The 16,777-nt window shown below is 57.0% G+C and overlaps 1 protein-coding gene across 1 annotated transcript; it reads right to left on the bottom strand.

Moving 5' to 3' along the window:
- Nucleotides 1–3,977: 3,977 nt before the first annotated feature.
- Nucleotides 3,978–11,178, bottom strand: ANGPTL4 (angiopoietin like 4). The gene is made up of 7 exons (XM_065747312.1): nt 10,642–11,178; nt 10,110–10,220; nt 9,518–9,650; nt 5,581–5,694; nt 5,394–5,489; nt 4,832–5,107; nt 3,978–4,406 (listed from the first exon to the last, which is right to left on the bottom strand). The coding sequence occupies exons 1-7, from the start codon at nt 11,176–11,178 to the stop codon at nt 4,225–4,227; spliced, it is 1,449 nt and encodes a 482-aa protein (XP_065603384.1). The 3' UTR covers nt 3,978–4,224.
- Between the last annotated feature and the right edge of the window lie 5,599 nt (nt 11,179–16,777).

The raw sequence follows: 16,777 nt of genomic DNA, 5'->3' as shown, positions 1-16,777 counted from the left end.
GAAGGAAAGCATCTTATCTTTGCTATCTGCAGCAGTTCAGTGGGTTCTGAATGGAATCTGAGGTGTGAATAGATTAAGCAGGAAAAGAAAGAGAGAGAAGGAAGGGAGGAAGGAAGGGAGGGAGGGGGGAAGGAGGGGGGAGGGAGGGGGGAGGGAGGGAGGGCAGGGAAGGGGAGGGGAGGGGAAGGGAGGGGAGAAAAAAAGAAAAGAAGAAAAAAAGAGAGAGAGAAGAGAAGAGAAGAGAAGAGAAGAGAAGAGAAGAGAAGAGAAGAGAAGAGAAGAGAAGAGAAGAGAAGAGAAGAGAAGAGAAGAGAAGAGAAGAGAAGAGAAGAGAAGAGAAGAGAAGAGAAGAGAAAGAGAGAGAAAGAGAGAGAGAAAGAGAGAGAGAAAGAGAGAAAGAAGGAAGGAAGGAAAGAAGGAAGGAAGGAAGGAAGGAAGGAAGGAAGGAAGGAAGGAAGGAAGGAAGGAAGGAAGGAAGGAAGGAAGGAAGGAAGGAAGGAAGGAAGGAAGGAAGGAAGGAAGGAAGGAAGGAAGGAAGGAAGGAAGGAAGGAAGGAAGGAAGGAAGGAAGGAAGGAAGGAAGGAAGGAAGGAAGGAAGGAAGGAAGGAAGGAAGGAAGGAAGGAAGGAAGGAAGGAAGGAAGGAAGGAAGGAAGGAAGGAAGGAAGGAAGGAAGGAAGGAAGGAAGGAAGGAAGGAAGGAAGGAAGGAAGGAAGGAAGGAAGGAAGGAAGGAAGGAAGGAAGGAAGGAAGGAAGGAAGGAAGGAAGGAAGGAAGGAAGGAAGGAAGGAAGGAAGGAAGGAAGGAAGGAAGGAAGGAAGGAAGGAAGGAAGGAAGGAAGGAAGGAAGGAAGGAAGGAAGGAAGGAAGGAAGGAAGGAAGGAAGGAAGGAAGGAAGGAAGGAAGGAAGGAAGGAAGGAAGGAAGGAAGGAAGGAAGGAAGGAAGGAAGGAAGGAAGGAAGGAAGGAAGGAAGGAAGAAGGAAGGAAGGAAGGAAGGAAGGAAGGAAGGAAGGAAGGAAGGAAGGAAGGAAGGAAGGAAGGAAGGAAGGAAAGGAGGGAGGAAGGAAAGGAGGGAGGAAAGGAGGGAGGGAGGGAGGAAGGAAGGAAGGAAGGAAAGAAAGAAGGGAGGGAGGGAGGGAGGGAGGGAGGGAGGGAGGGAGGGAGGGAGGAAAAGAAGAATCTATTTCTTCTCAGTTGGAACCAAAATCACTTTCTTCTCTTCTTCTCCCACCACCCGAGAAGGATCACTGTAAGTCTGGAAGAGCGATAAGTGACGGGAGTGCCGTGCGTGTGCGGTGTTCGGGCTGGCTGCAGCATCACGACCCCCCCAACCCCCCCGCGGAGCTGCCCAGCTCCCGGCCCGTCCTCCGCCGCCGTTTCATCCGCTGTCACTGGAGGGAGCTGCTCTCCTCCATCCAGCTCCGGTGTGCGCCTGGGGATGGAAGCGGAGGGCTGCAGTGTAAGCGGTCACGGGAAGCGCTGGATGTGGTCACGCGCGTGTGTGACACGAAGGGATGTGCGAGTCGAGGTGGGTCGGACTGGGGGCTGAGGGGGCTCCTTTAACCCTCCTTCCGAATTGAACTTCAATACCTTTTGGAAGTGTTGAGGTTAACGCTGGGTTTCTTGGAGCTGTGGCATTATCTGCACGAGAACAACGTTTGTTTGGAAACTGCGGGACAGATTGCAGCTACACGCTTGGTAGTGTCGGATCCGAAGGATGCACCTCGAGCCCTGGGTGCAGCTTTGGGCCCCACAAAGTCAGAAGGGCCTGACAGCATCCCCAGGAGGTCTGTGGAGTCAGGGGGGTCTGAGGACTCTGGGTTTTTGGGACCAGAGCAGAGGGTCCCCCACGGCAGCTTCAGCTCCTTATAGGGAGAATCAGAACTGTATCCAGATGGAAAAAAGGCAGTGCTGCACCCCAATTTATGCTGCATGAACACCCTGCCTTGTTCACTTCAGCATCCGGAGCGCAGCGTGGCACTCTGCTGCTGCACCCAGGGACAACACATGCATTGCGTTTTGCAAATGGAACATTAAAAATGTATTTCTGAACACAAGGGGGAGCGGATGGGTAGCACAGGGCGGCATAATGGGCTCCTTGTGCAATTGTGCTTGGGGCTGTCGTTAACCCCGCGGTTTTCTCCAGGGATGGATGGGGCAGGAGCAGGCAGGCCAGGTGCGGCAGGTGTTTGTACAGCTGCTCCGAGGGACTTCCCAAGCCGTGCTGGCTCTTGTCTCTCGCTCAAATAATGAGTGACTGCGGGTTTGAATTGTTGTTGCTGTTGTTTTGGTGCTGTTTTCTGCTTTGTAGTAGGATGACTGCAGTCAGGTGAAGACTGTTTTGCCTGGCCCCAGCACCAGCCTGGATGGGAACCAATGTTTCTGGGAAGATCGAGGCTCCTGCTGGTTCCCCAGATCCCTTCACATGGAACAGCTGCCAAGAAGCTGTGGTACTGATGGATACTGCTAAGCATGTATAGTACAAACAGGTACAATGCTGTTATTGACTGGGGCAGCTCCTGGTCAGGTCTGACTTTATCTATCCATGCAATTCAAACCTCTGCTGCTTTGTTCCGGGCATTGCTAAGCACTTGCATCCACCCAGCTGCAGGGAGTATCCCTTCAGAGCAAAGGTTTGCCATCAGGGAATAAGGAAAAAACAACTCGTGCTCACTGCTGCCCAGGGCCTCATTTCCAGCAGAAAAATGTGGATTCCTGCATGCTCCAAGCAGACTGCAACCTACTGGTGGGGCTGGAACAGGGACTGATAGCTCCACACAGCTACAGGACATGCTCAGGACAAGAAGACTTGAAGCACCCGCTGAGCAAAGTGTCTGAATGCAGAGTCCTTGCACATCTGCCACAGAACTCCGGTGCACGATCAGGCAAACAATCCAGACAGGACACTCGCAGGCTGCTTTTTATTAAAAGACATTTTTCAGAAAAGATATTTTAGTACAAAAAGAAAAAAAAAAAAGTTTAAAATACACAAACTACAGTTGTTTTCCAGCGCCGACGTTCATAAATTACACCACATTAACACTGCATTTAAATATGGAAACAAATTAAAATGAGGAATTCAAAAAGATCCAACATCCTACAAATGGCTATTTACAATATTTAGCAGCTAGGAGCTCTAGCACGGTAGTCAATATGACTTCAATAGGGCAATAGGATGCTTGGGAAGCCCCAAGACAGCAGCTCAGCCCATAACAGTTTTCACCCACCTCTCCCAACACCCACCCAAGGCAGAATTGCAGCCAGCCAGGCAGTGCAGCCCTTGCAGCCCCTGATGTCCCCTGGCCTTCAGGGTGTACTTCAGGGCACACAGGAGGGGCTCTGCAAAGGATGGGGACTCTTTTTGGAGAAGGCAGAGCTGTAGGAGCGTACAGCTGGCACCGGGACAGTGGTTTCCCAGGGACAGGAGCTGCTCCATGTGTGTGCTGTCCCAGTGCACGTCCCACTGCTGTGAGCTTAGCCATGACTCAGCCCCCAGCACCTTCCCACTGCTGCCTGCATCATCTTACTCATCACTTCCCGGAGCTGCAAGCATTTTTCCCAGCTCCCAACAAATTCCAGCCAGCTTTCAAGTTTTGGGGTTGGGGAAATTGGGGGAGCTCATGGACCCCTTCTCCCAAAGGAGTCCCACATCCTCCCAGTGACACCAATATTCCCAGCACGTTGGAGTCCCCAGAGTAGGGCTATGCGGAAGAAGTGAGACTGAGCTGCCAAGGCTCCTACCCTGTGGGGCTCAGGAGTGGGGGAAGAGGGCTGGGGACACTCACAGGGTGTGCATACAGACGCATGTGGGGACAACAGAGTGAGCTGGGACACAGCAAGGCTCAGTACCTAACGGTTGGATGCAGGGCAACATAAGAACTTCCCATGCCTCCCTTCAGCCCAGCAAAACCAGCACGGAAGTGTTTAGACAGGGCAGAGAGCACCAGATAGCTGCAGTAACTGCTGCAGGGCTCCAGGCTGGTGGGCAGACCCCTGGCATTCTCAGTCTCCTGCTTTGGAAGCCCCCATCCGGAGGCTTCAGTGACATGGAGCTGCTTTACTTAAGTGAAGAGCTGCACTGTGCCATGTGCCCATCAAAGGGCTGCCAGCAAAGAGAAACAGTCCTCGGGGGTCTCCGCAGGGAGGGTGGGCTTGTTTTCTGTAAACACCAAGTGATGGAGCTCACGTCCATGCTCCGCAGAGAAGGTCAAGTCTGAAATTGCAGCTTTAGGGCTCTGCTTCCAGCGCTGTGGGTTGGATTTTCATGGTGGTTGACTTCAGAGGGTAGTACCTGCCCTTCCAAGTCTTCCAGAAGATGCCCTGCTTGCGCTCGTGCCGCTGGCGAGGGATGGAGCGGAAGTACTTCCCATTGAGGTTGGCATGGCCACAGGTGCTGAACCACCAGCCACCTGCCAGGCAATGCAGAGGATTTAACCCACAGCTCTTTTCCAGAAGCAAATCCACCCTCAAGGCAGCTGCTGCCCCCATTTCCCCCATTCTCCATGGCTTTGGGAACTCACAAGGCCTTATACATCCTTGAGGAATCCCATTTAATCTTGTTAGAGATGCAGGCAAGGTGGCAGCCAGCAAAACTGTCACGAAGACAGATGCTTGGGCCGAGATCTGAACCATGATCCCTTCACGGCTTCAGCATCCCTCCTTGTATCCTGCAGGGCTCCTCCCAAGGAGCCCTCCTGCAGCAATCCCAGGATGCTGGGAGCAAGGTGAGCTCAGCTCAAAGGGCTGAATCCAGCCATGGCAGCCCACCCACAGCCACCACCAAGGGCAGGAGGGAAATGGCACATCCCTTGCGGGGAGAAGAGCACACACTGACCTGAGAGGTGCTTGGCACAGTTTGTGTCTGCTTTGAGATCGTGGTCACGATCCCGAGTGGAGAAGGGCAGCTGCCTGAAGTCCCCGATGGCATTTTCCAGTTCTCCAGACAGAGGTCCCAGTAGGTTGAGTGTGTAGGCTGTGCTCTCCCCACCAAGGCTGAACTCAAACTGAATCTCCTGGGAGTTTCCCTCCCAGTCTTCCAGCCCAATCAGGAGATTGAACCTTCCCTCCTGGACCAGGTGATGGATCTTCTCTAAGCCCAGCCAAAAGTCACCTGAAACATTGAATGTTGCCTTGGTCACAGGGACACGAGCACGCAGTGCAGAGCAGGCACACAAACAGGCTGCAGGGACAAACAGGACCCCGGATGGGACAACCCCAGACTGCAGCATTTGAGTCACTGTCCACACGTGCAGAACCAGTCAGAAAGACAGAAGGCTCTGGGGGTGTCAGCAGTGCACCCCCCCCCGCTCCTCATACCAACATTGCTCTGGCAACCTGGAGGTCTCCAGGGAGCAGCAAGGGGGAATTAAATGTCCTTAGTTAAGACATCCACCTACCATGAAGGTCTCCAAAGCCATTTTTGTAGGCATCCCAAAGCTGGTCAAAGTCCACAGATCCATCTGTACGCCTCTGGATCACCGTCCAGCCACCTTCTGCAGGGGGGAAAAGACACATTTCAGGGCTATTGTTGGCAAAAGCACTTTGCAAAGCACTGAGAGATGCACGGCATCTCCTCCGCTGTACCTGCAGTCATGTCACAGTAGACTTTGAAGGGCTGAGACCCCAAGGGCTGCACCATGAAGACACCACTGCTTTGCTGCCCGGCCAGGAAGAGCTGCTGGCAGTCCTCTGGGAGCTCTGCAGGAAGAAGGGGAAAGCGTCAGAGGGCGGCCCCACATCCCCAGCCCAGCTGCTGCTCCTGCCATGGCCCCGCACGCGCAGCTCGACGGGAGCCGTGCGTATCAGTGCTGGATGCATGCTGAGATGACACCCTGACTCGCCAGCGCCTGAACACCAGCGACCCAATATCTTCCCACTGCTCCAAAGGCAGCTCCTCGGGCTCCCATCCAAGACTGCAGCCGGGCACAGGGCCAGGCTGCCGTGACCTGGGGGCTGGACAGCGTGCTCCCTGACGGGACAGGCACCCGTGGTGCTTCCCAGCGCCCTGCAGGGACAGGCCACAAGGCAACCATATGCAAGGGGAAAGCTTCACCTCCCCCCATGCCCCCCTTTCCAGATCTGTGCTTCCACTCCTCCTTCTGCTCCTCGGGGACTTTGTCCCCAGCTGCCAGCGAAGCACCGTTACAACAGCACTGATAAAAGTCCATCCGGGAACCACAGCCCGCAGCGCTCAGGGTGGAAAAAAAAGAAAGAGCAGCACTGTTACAAAACCCAGAGTCAAAAGGCCGCAAGAGGATGTGCAGGGACTTCAGCCTCTGGGCTGTGGGGTGCCGGCACAGTCAAGGGGCTCTTTGTCTGCAGGGACAGGTGCCCTGGCCCATCACCCCCAGACAAAGCCACTCTGTTCCCAGCAGGGTGGGCAGCTCTGGCTGTGGGGTGGCTGTGGGACAGCTCACAGCTGCTGCTGGGGTGACCCCACGCAGGTGGGTGAGGAGACCCCAACACCAGTCCAGACCTCACTGTGTGCCCCCAGGGCATTGGGGTCCCCCAGAGTGGCAGCCTCTGGTGTCTGGGCAGGGAGGGGGGCTACCCTGCATGGCCACAGGGCTGCATCCAGAGTCAGAGAGGGGAATGTGGCCTTTGGGCTGCAGGGAGGGGGAGGACAGCCCCTGCAGGGCATCACTCCGTCCCTCCTCTTCAGGGTGCTAGAGCCAGAACTAAAGGAAAGATCAGCGGTGGGGTGGGGTGGGGTGGGGGATAGACACGTGACACCCACTGACACCTCTCATCCCCATCCCCCGCCAGCCCCCCCACTGTGAGCTTTCCTCTCCTTGGATGCACCCCCACTCACTTCCAACACAGTGGCCAAGCCCTAGGAAGCATCTCCCACCCCCCAGCACTGCTCTGCGTGAGGACCCCAGTATTCCTGCAGCCTCCAAGTGCCCTCAGCCCCACTGATGGGCTCCAGCACTGCCTGCAGCATCCCTCGTGCCCCCCCCACGTACCCCAACGCAGCACTGGGTGCCACCAAAGCCACAGTGAGCACAGTGCACAGAGCATCATGGCACACAAAGCACCCGACGCGCTGGGGAGGCACGCATCACTCTGCCTGCTTTCTAAGCAATAAAAGCAGACAAGGAAACCAGAGGGGCACAGGGGAAGGAGCCCACAGGGTGAGATCGCATCGACCCCACCTCAAGTGGAGGCAGCAGCCCCTCACCTCCTCCCAGCACTGCTGGAGCCCAGTGGGTGCTCAGGTACGTGGCCATGTGGCCCCCGCGTGGAGCATGAGTCGGTCCTGACCCCGCCGGTTGTTTTTGTTCCCCCCCCCGACTGGATTCTGACCAAATACATCACACTCTTTCTCTCTTCTGTTTTCCTGGTGCAGCAGGGACTTCTTTGAGCAGCTGAATGAAATGCAGCTGCTTGAACAGCCTCAGCTCAATCTTTGTCTGAGGAACGTACTCGTTAGCTCCAGTTTGCATTGCACACCCATATGGCACCACGGAACAACCAGACCTGGCTGCTCAGCATGTTTTCCTTTCCCTCCCTCTTTATTCAGCCAAACAAGACTCCCGATGGGCATGGCTTGCTGGAGCAGCCCCAGGCACAGCACCCTGTTCACCCAGCAGATCTCCAGGCACGATGGAGGTCACCAACCCAGGGTAAACACAGAGCTGTCTGCAGGCAGGGCGTGCCCCCCCCGCCTGTCTGCATCTCCTGCCCCTCGCCCGCCCCAACCCCATTATTTTGGAGTCCCGGCGCCACGGGGAGAGCGGGGCTTTACCCTTCCCCTACTGGGCCGGCTGCCAGAGCGCGCAGGCTCTGCCTAAAGACGTGATCCTCTTTCTGCGAGTGATTAAACCTCTCACCCTTCAGGCTGCTTCAAGCCTTCAACTTTCACATGCTTGGCGCGCTGCCATCCCCGGCCCCAAAAAAAAAAAAAAAAACCCAACAAAAAAAAAAAAAACTCGTGTTCGCTGGATGTGAATGAAAGGGTCTTTTTGAAAACGCTGCTGGTGGAGTTCATTGCTGCTCCCCGACAGCAGGCAGGGAGCAGCCGCAGGCACAAGGAGAAGCACTATAGCAAAGCCCCCCAGGCAGGGGGCACGGGGCCGGCCTGCCAGATATCGTCTGCTTTAAGGTTTGCCAGAAAACTCGACTCAGCTTGGTAATGAAAGGAAGCCAATTTGTTTTCTGACAGCGATATCAACAACAGGGATTAGGCAAGCACAGGGGAGCGGAGGGCTCGGCAGGGTGGGGAGGAAGTGCTGGTGGATGAAGGGATGCCCGGCACGCTGAGGATGCGGATGGGAGCTGGAGACTGCATGGTGCTGAGCTCACACCCCCCCCTGCAGTGTCCCCGTGGGCTGTGGGTCCTCACTGTACCCCACAGCACTGCTGCACCCAGCAGCCAGCACAGAGCTGGCAGCACCACTAACTAGCAAAGCCCCTAAGCCACTGCCTCACACCTCACCTTCAGCACAACCCAGAGCTGAGCAGGAGACACTGCTAGGGATAAGTCACAAAGCAGAGAGCTGGGAGGAAACAGGGCAAAGAGGTTTGGAGACAGTTCTCCAGCTCGACAGCCCCGCTGCGGGCCGGCCAGCCCTGCAGAGCCGCCTGGGAGCACCGCATCGCTCCTCTCCTTCTCTGCCTGCGCTCTTTGTTTTGCTCAGGCAGTGCTGAGGCACGCCAGTGACAGCTCTGCTCCACACACAAATCCCCATGTGCTTTCCCCTGCCCTAAGCCCTAGGCAGGATTCCCTGTGGATTCTTGCCCTGCTCGGATCCCCTTTGGCTCAGACTGGACATCCCCAGACAGCTGCACAGACGCTCAGCGCCGCGATTCAGCCGACACAACACGAGAGCAGCTGCTCCCGAGAACTGAACTCTGCGGGACCGCCACTTCCCGGCTGCGGGGTGCAGCACGACGGGGACAGCATGGAGACACCGCTCAGGGCTGCTGCTCCAAGCCTGCCTGCAGGAGGATGCTCCCAGCACAGCAGGGAGGGTTCAGATATGACACCGCCTTGCGCGTTTCCCAGGGCTGTGAGTCTCCAGCTCCTCTGCTCCCAGGTGTTTGCAGTGCAAAAACGAGCGCAGTGCAAACTGAGGTGCTGGTCTTTAGGTATGAGACCCAAATAAGAGTGGAGGGAGAGGGATGTGCATGGATCTCGCTGTCCTGTCACAGTCCTGGGCACTTTGCTGCTCCCCTGCCCCCAGGGGACAGCTGACAGCAGGGGAACAGAAGACAACATCGACAGCAGAAACAAATAACTGCTGGCAGAGCTCCTTCGCTTCCCACCGCATTCTCAACATCGGGCAGAAGAATTCTGCTTAAACCCTTGAATTCTGTCCAGACTAATGCTGATCCCAACGGCCAGGTCCTAAACCTGCCCCTGCTCTCCCCCAGCCTGACCCAGCCCCCAAGCCCCAGTTTTGCATACAAATCTCACCCCCTGAACCGGGACAACTGAACCCTTTGTTTCTGCATGGCTGCAAGCGGCTGCTGCTTTGCTCCTGCAGGGCGAAGTGGGGCAGCACGCACTGATACTCACTCTGCGGCAGCGTGGGCTCCACGCTGGTGTTCTGGCTCTGGTTGGTGTGGCTGAGGCTTTTCTTCAGGTTTATCTTCCACTTCGGAGACTGCGTTTTGTTGTCCTTCAGATGTAAGGGGATCAGCAGGTTGACCTGAACAAAATAATCCAGAAGCTGCAAGTCGGAACAGGTTTATCTCAGCTCATTCTCAGCACTGCAGCCCAAGAGGTCCAGAGCAGAGCTGGGGTTGGACTTGCCCAGAAAGCTCGAGGAACAGGAAGAATTGGGGGCAAAGCTGGGAGCAGTTGTGGTTTTACACACCCACACTAATGAGTTTATTCTACAGATAAACTAAACGGACCAGTGCAGAGAGACTTGGTCCCCACACACTAATGCTTCACATTTCCCAGTGCCAGCTCTCAGGAAGCTCCCAGTTCTGTTTGGTTTTGTTTGTTTTTTTACTACCCACGCACCGACACTGCGGCACAGGGACCAGGGCCATGTCCTTCGTAGGACATTTGAAGCCCTGGCTCAGCAGCAGTGCTGATCCTTCTGCCACTGATGCTTCGTGCCAGCTGGACTCCTTGTCCTAGGAGTTGGACAGGAGCTCACCTTGCTCTGCAGGCTTTTAATCTGCAGATTCTGCTTGTCCAGCTTGTACTGCTGCTGCTTGATCTTCTGCAGGAGCTCCTCAATTCGCGAGTTCTGTGCATCCATCAGGGTCTGCGGGGAAGGAAGAGCCCGGTGAACCCCGCAGCCACGAGCACAGCCACTGAGCGGCACATGGGGCACAGAGTGCTGGGGCAAGGTCCCCGCGGGCACCTCCCGATGTCCCCAGGTCGGGTCCTTTCACGCTGCTCCCTGTGTCCCGGTGGGGTTGGCCCCACAGGTTTCACCTCCCTATGCATTGGGAAGGGTCGTGGGGTCCCCAGTGCCTCGCTCCACCCGGGTCCCCCCTTCTATCCCGAGGGCCCGCTCCCCCGGGTCACTCCCGGTGCCCTCATCGGGTCGGGTCCCATCGCCTCTGGTGTTCCCGTTTCCCTACATTCCTCCCACCGATCCCACTCGACTCAGGTCCCCCACCCCCATCCCCAGGGGCCGCCCCATCGGGTCGGGTCCCCCCGCATCCCTGCCCGGCGCCCACCTGCAGCGCTCCCACGTCCTTGGAGCTCTGGTTCTCGGCCGGCCGCGCCTGCAGCGCCTGCCGCACGCGGCCCTCCAGCTGCTCCAGCCGGCCCTGGATCTCGGCTTTGTCGGCCGCCACCTCCTCCAACCGCTGCCGCAGAGCCTCGGAGAGGTTGAAGAGCTGCCGCCCGCGGCCCTCCAGCTCCCGCACGCTGGCCCGCAGCAGCTCTCCCTGCTCCTGCGTCTCCCGAGCCTGGCGCAGCAGCCGCCCCATGGAGCTGTTGTGGGCGCTCAGACGGCTGCCGAGCTCCCGCATCTGCCCCTTGGTCCTGTCCACATGCTCCTTCAGGCCGTGGCCGAGCTGCAGCAGCCCGTGGGCGATCACGTTCACCTCATCCCAGGAGGCGAACTGCGCCCGCCGCTCTTTGCCGCCCGCCGCCGCCGCCCGCCGCTCGGTACCGGCTCGGCCGAGCCCCGGTGCGGGTCCCGGTGCGGGTCCCGCCGCCATCCCCGCCGCCGCGGCGCACAGCAGCAGCGCTGCCCCGGCGAACCGCATGACCGCCGGTCCCAGTGCGCGTTCCGCCGCCGCGCCGCCGCTTTTATCGCCGCGCGGGCGGAGAGCTGCGCACCGCGGCGGGGAGTGCCCGCCCCGCGCCCGCCCCGCACCGCCCTTCCCCGCCGCTTTGTTCGCCTTCCCCCCGCCCGGCCCAGCCCCAGCCCTTCCCGCAGCCCCAGCCGTGCAGCACCGCCTCAAGCCCCGCCAAACCCCGCCGGACGCGGTCCCGAAAATGCACCCGGGGCTGCCCCTTCCCTTCCCCTGCAAGCCCTGCCCTGCCCGTGCCCGTCATTGCTCTCTGTCCCTTCCCCATCCCGTCCATTCTCCATCCCATCTCTTCCCCATCCTCATCCTTATTTCCATTTCCATCCATTCTTGATCGCCGTTTACATTTCTTCCATATCTCATTCCCATTGCTATCTCCATCCTCATCCCTTCCCCATCACGTTCCTATTCCTTCCTTATCCCTGCCACTTTCCCATCCAAACCCCATACAAATCCCCTCCCCATCACATCTCCTCTCCATCCTCATCCCCATCTCATCCCATCCCATTCCCATTTCTATTTCTGTCCCTTTGTGATCCCCATTTCCATTCCTTACCTATCCCATTCCCATCCCTATCTCTGTTATCTCTGTCACCCCATTCCCATTCCTATTCCTATTCCTTCCCTACCCCATCCCATCTCTTTCCTACTTCATCCCCATTCCCATTCCCATTCCTATTCCATCATCTCCATTCCATCACTTCCACGTCCTCATCCCCATCTCAGCCTTTCCCATCCCCATCTCTATTTCCATCCCTTCCCAATCCCCATTTCTATTCCTCACTCATCCCATTCTCATCCCTATCTCCATTCTCACCTCTTTTGCATCCCCATTCCCATCCCCACCCCAATCCCATCCCTATTCCCATTCTCATCCCCAACCTCACCCCATCTCATCCCCATTTCTATTTCAATTCCCATTCCTATTCTTATTCCTATTTCTATTGCCATCCCCAGCCCCATTCCCATTCCCATCCTCATCCCCATCCACATACATATTTCCATCCCCATTCACATCCCCATTCTCATTCCCACCCTCCCATCCCCATCCCCATTCCCCATCCCCATTCCCATCCCCATCCCCATCCCCCATCCCCATTCCCATCCCCATCCCCCATCCCCCATCCCCCATCTCCATCCCCATCCCCATCCCCATTCCCATCCCCCATCCTCATCCCCATTCCCATCCCCCATCCCCATCCCCATCCCCATTCCCATCCCCCATTCCCATTCCCACCCTCCCATCCCCACCCCCCATCCCATTTCCATTCCTACCCACCCCATCCCACCCCCTAGGGCAATCCCACCCATGTCCCACCCACCCCCTGGCCTGGATGCCCTCGATCCCAGAGAGCCCTGCCACTTGCTCCCCACAGACCCCCCACCCGTGGGTGCTGTAGGTGTGGGGTTTGTGAGCAGAGCTACTCTGGGGGCAACAGGATGTTCCCTCCTCTGAATGCAGCCCATCCCCAGGAATCCCCCTCTGGGGATCCATTCACCCCCCTTCATTCATTTGCAAACGCTTTTGACTCCATCTCGAGCCCTCCCCCCCCACCTTTGTGCACCCCAGGGCCGCAGGCAGCGCTGAGCCCGCAGAGCATCCCCAGCACCTCCCAGCAGGGAAACACAGACCCCAGAGTCACTGGGACAAACAGGGCAGCACAGTTTCGTGTGTTGACAATTCCTCTGGGTTAATGATGTCACGGTAAATGAATCCTGTGAGTAACTCAGCTCCCTGCCCTGCTGTTACCCAACATCAGCTTGTCCCACACCGCGGCCTGGGGAGCAGTGGGGTTATGTGGGGTCCTGGAGCAAATGTAATCCCGCTGCTTATTTGTAATGTTGGTGTGGAGAGGCAATGCGAGAAGCCCAGACCCTTTCAGAAGCCACATGATTTATGCATTTTACTTTGGACATGTTTTCCTGTTGGGACACTGCCAGTTTGCCCTGGGAAATATGAATTTTTAACACGCAAAAATGAAAAGCTCCCCCCTGGGGTCCCGAGCTACCTGTGAATGAGGATGGAGTAATGAGAAGCTGCATTCAACTTTAAATAGGGCTTAAAATGGACTCCCGTGGCTCTCAGTGTATTTCCCTGTGCTGACGGAGCCCCTTCATGGAAAAGGGGCCCTGACCTGGCTGGCTGTGAGCTGGGCTGTGCTGGGCAGGGCTGGAGCTGGCTGGCACAGAGTACACAGTGATGGTACAGCCATAATGAGGGTTATGCTGTCTCCTTCCTGTGGCTGTGGGGATAGAGGACTGGCACAGCCCATACCCAGGATGGACCCCACAAGGACCAGCCCAGCCCAGCAGACCCTGCAGCCTCTGGGACCCCGCAGCAGCTCAGGGAGCAGCAGGGCGCTGTGGGCTTTGGGGTGTCTCCCGACCCCAACAGGGTCAAAAGAAGTAATTTATTTGTTTGTTTGTTTGTTTGTTTGTTTGTTTATTTTTGTGGAGGTATCTATGCAGGCACAGGGGACCTCTCCGTATCATCACCCGTATCCCATCCTCATATGCAATCATTATCAACCCCATCCCCATCTCTGTCATCTCTGCATTACTTTACCATCCTCATTTCCATCTCTCTCACCTCTCCATCTCCACCCCACCCTCACGACCATCCCCATTCCCACCCCTCATCCTCTTTCCAGTCCTCACCCTCATCCTCACCCCATCCCCATCCCATCACCTTCCCATTCCCATCTGCATCTCATTCCCACCACCATCACCTTTCCATTCTCATATCCATCCCCATCCTCTTACCAAACTCCATTTCCATCCCATCCCCATCCTCCCCATTCCCATCACCTCCCCATCCCCATCCCATTCCCCTTACCATCTCCATCTCCACCCATATCCTTTTTCCAGTCCACATCCCCACCCCACCCTCTTTCCAAACCTCATTCCCATCCCATCCCCATCCTTACCCCCATCCCTACCACCTCCCCATTTCCATCCCATCCCATCCTCCTCCCCATCCCATCACCTCCACATTCCATCCTCATTACCATCTCCATCCCCACCCCCATCCTCTCTTCAGTCCCCATCTCCACCCCATCCTCTTTACAACCCCTATTTCCATCCCATCCCCATCCTCACCCCCATCCCTACCACCTTCCCATCCCCATTACCACCTCTATTCCCATCTCCACCCCACCCTCACTACCATTTCCATCTCCACCTCCATCCTCTTTCCAATCCCTATCCCCACCTCATCTCCCCCTGTGGGGTGAAGGCACCGACCCCCACTCCCGCACCAGGAAATCCCATGGGGCAGGACCGGGGCTGCTCCCAATGCTGCCATTTCCCACACCACTTTGCTCTGCCGTCCTTTCTCCCGAAGCTTTCTCCTTTCAGTGAGCAATTCCTATTGCCCTCCTCACATCCTCTCTTCCAGGCAGCGCACGCTGAGCTCCCCCGCACATCTGGCCACACATCTGGCCACGCTCCAGCTGCAGGCAGCCCCAGCCACGGGCGTCTTTGTTCTCTGCCTTTCTCCATCCCTCTCCTTCCCATACTGACCCACGGGTCATTGTGTGAAAGTTCAGCCTTGCCCGAACTCAAAGGCATTCCTGGGGCTGCTCAGCCCCGTGCCCACGTCACCGCGCGGTGCCGGCTGATGGGAAGGCAGCTCACGGCGCGCTGGTATTGTTAGGGACAGCTGACGTAAGGGGGACTCCAACGAGAGGGGAATGGGGCATGTGTGAGTTATGCCATCACCGCTTCGGGGATAAATTTAGATCTTCCAGTGGAACAATCACTGTTCCAGTGGAGGTCAGAGGGATTTCCCACCGGCACATCTCACCCAGACGGCGCTGGCAGTGGGGAGCACTGGGTCAGCGAGCAGAAGGTCGCCCTCACCAGGAAACCGGAGGGCTTTGGTGAACATGGGAGGCTCTGCAGGCGGAGAAATCAGACTTATTTTTACAGTCAGCGCTCAATTGGAACAACATGTGTTTCCAATTAGTGGCTCTCGCTGGCTGGGCTCACGGCTCAGCCGCCCCAGGGGGTGATGCGCATCAGAGTGCTCCGTGCACTCCCAGCCCTATGGATCCGGGCCCAGGGGCTGAGTGCTGCACTCTGCCCAGCCCCAGCTCTCTGCTCTTCTGGAGGACAAGAGGAAACGTGGGCAGCTCAGTGCTTTTGTCACCATGGAAGACTGCATTCATTGGTATAGTGGGGTATTAAATAATAATGGTGATGGTGATGGTCATGATTTCAACAGTCATAGAAAGATCCTATGATTCTATAACTTGGGGTCTCTGCCTTGGCAATGGTGATGGAATGATGATGGTGTAATCTGAGGCACCTACCTGCTGCCAAGAGCCTGCTCTTCTTGAACAGCACTGCTCCTGGAGGTGGCTGGAGCCTGGCAGAGTTTGGGCTCAGCTGAGCACCATGGGCTGTGTGAGCTCCCCTGGGCCACCCCTGCAGGGACAATGCCCAGGCCTGGAGGTAGTGGGCACGGGCTGGCACCCAGGGGCTCCCCCTGACCCCCACGAGCACCCAGTGCCTGCAGGTGGCTATGAACCCTGACCTGCTAGCACAGCACAAAACACTTCTTGCTTACACTGGGTGCTGCTCTCTGGGCCACCACTGTGCCCAGGAAGGCTCTGCCCAGCACTGGGTGCCAACAGTTGGTGAATGTGGTCTGGTGCTGAACCCATAGACCACAGCAGTGACCCTGGGATGCTGCATCCCCTCTGTCCCCATGGGACCACATCCGCTTTTCCCATGGGAAGGAAGACGTTGGCTTGGGACAACATGGGTGAGAGCCACGGGAATGCCAGGCAGAGCGGATATTCCTTATCCTTATCCTTCTTATTCAGCCAACAAAAGGGAAAAACACATGGGATTTTTGGCACAGTCCTGAAAGTCCCAGCTGAGAACCAAACCTCTGCCTTCCTGCTCCATCTGTGGTTCACTCTCCATCCGGATCCACAGCCACACACAGGGACAGCCACGGTAACAGTACCCCAAATGCACACTGAGGTGCACACGTACAGGAAAGCTGCACCGTGACGCACCCAGGAACAGAGAATATTTCCTGCTGCTGCAGATGGTCACTTCACCAAGTGATGGGAGGGGACAGCACGGGCTGTGGGACCAATGAGAGGTGATGAACTGCAGCTCCTGTTATCACGGGCACGTTCCCAGAGGGTCTGTGAATATGACTTAGTCTTTATCTGAGGTTTTTTACGGATTTTCACACTGCAGCTCAGCAGCACGAGGTGTTAGGGTCACGCCAACACCTCCCGGCTCCAACAAGGGTCAGTGTCACCCTCCTGCAGTGACACCCCCAAGCCAGCCCCAGCAGCAGCTCCAGAGCCCATGGGCTGTTCCCAGGAGGACTCTGGGTGACCACAGTGGTGCTGATGCTGAGCCTCACCACAATGCTGTGTGTGACACAGTGCTGTGACCATCACTGCAACCTCGAGGCTTTGGTGTGTCCCAGCAGCACCATGCTGGGAGCTGGCACAGCCCCTGCACGAGTGCACCTTCAGAGCTTGGAGTGATTTTGGGGGACGTCAGTGCTGGAGGGGTGCTGAGCCGA

The sequence above is a fragment of the Cyrtonyx montezumae genome, unplaced genomic scaffold (genome assembly GCF_038088225.1).
Source record: "Cyrtonyx montezumae isolate F1298 unplaced genomic scaffold, pur_monq_1.0 scaffold_44, whole genome shotgun sequence".
In the NCBI taxonomy this organism is placed as follows: Eukaryota; Metazoa; Chordata; class Aves; order Galliformes; family Odontophoridae; genus Cyrtonyx; species Cyrtonyx montezumae.
The sequence above is the reverse complement of the archived record's forward strand: the minus strand, read 5'-3'. Positions and strand labels throughout refer to the sequence as shown.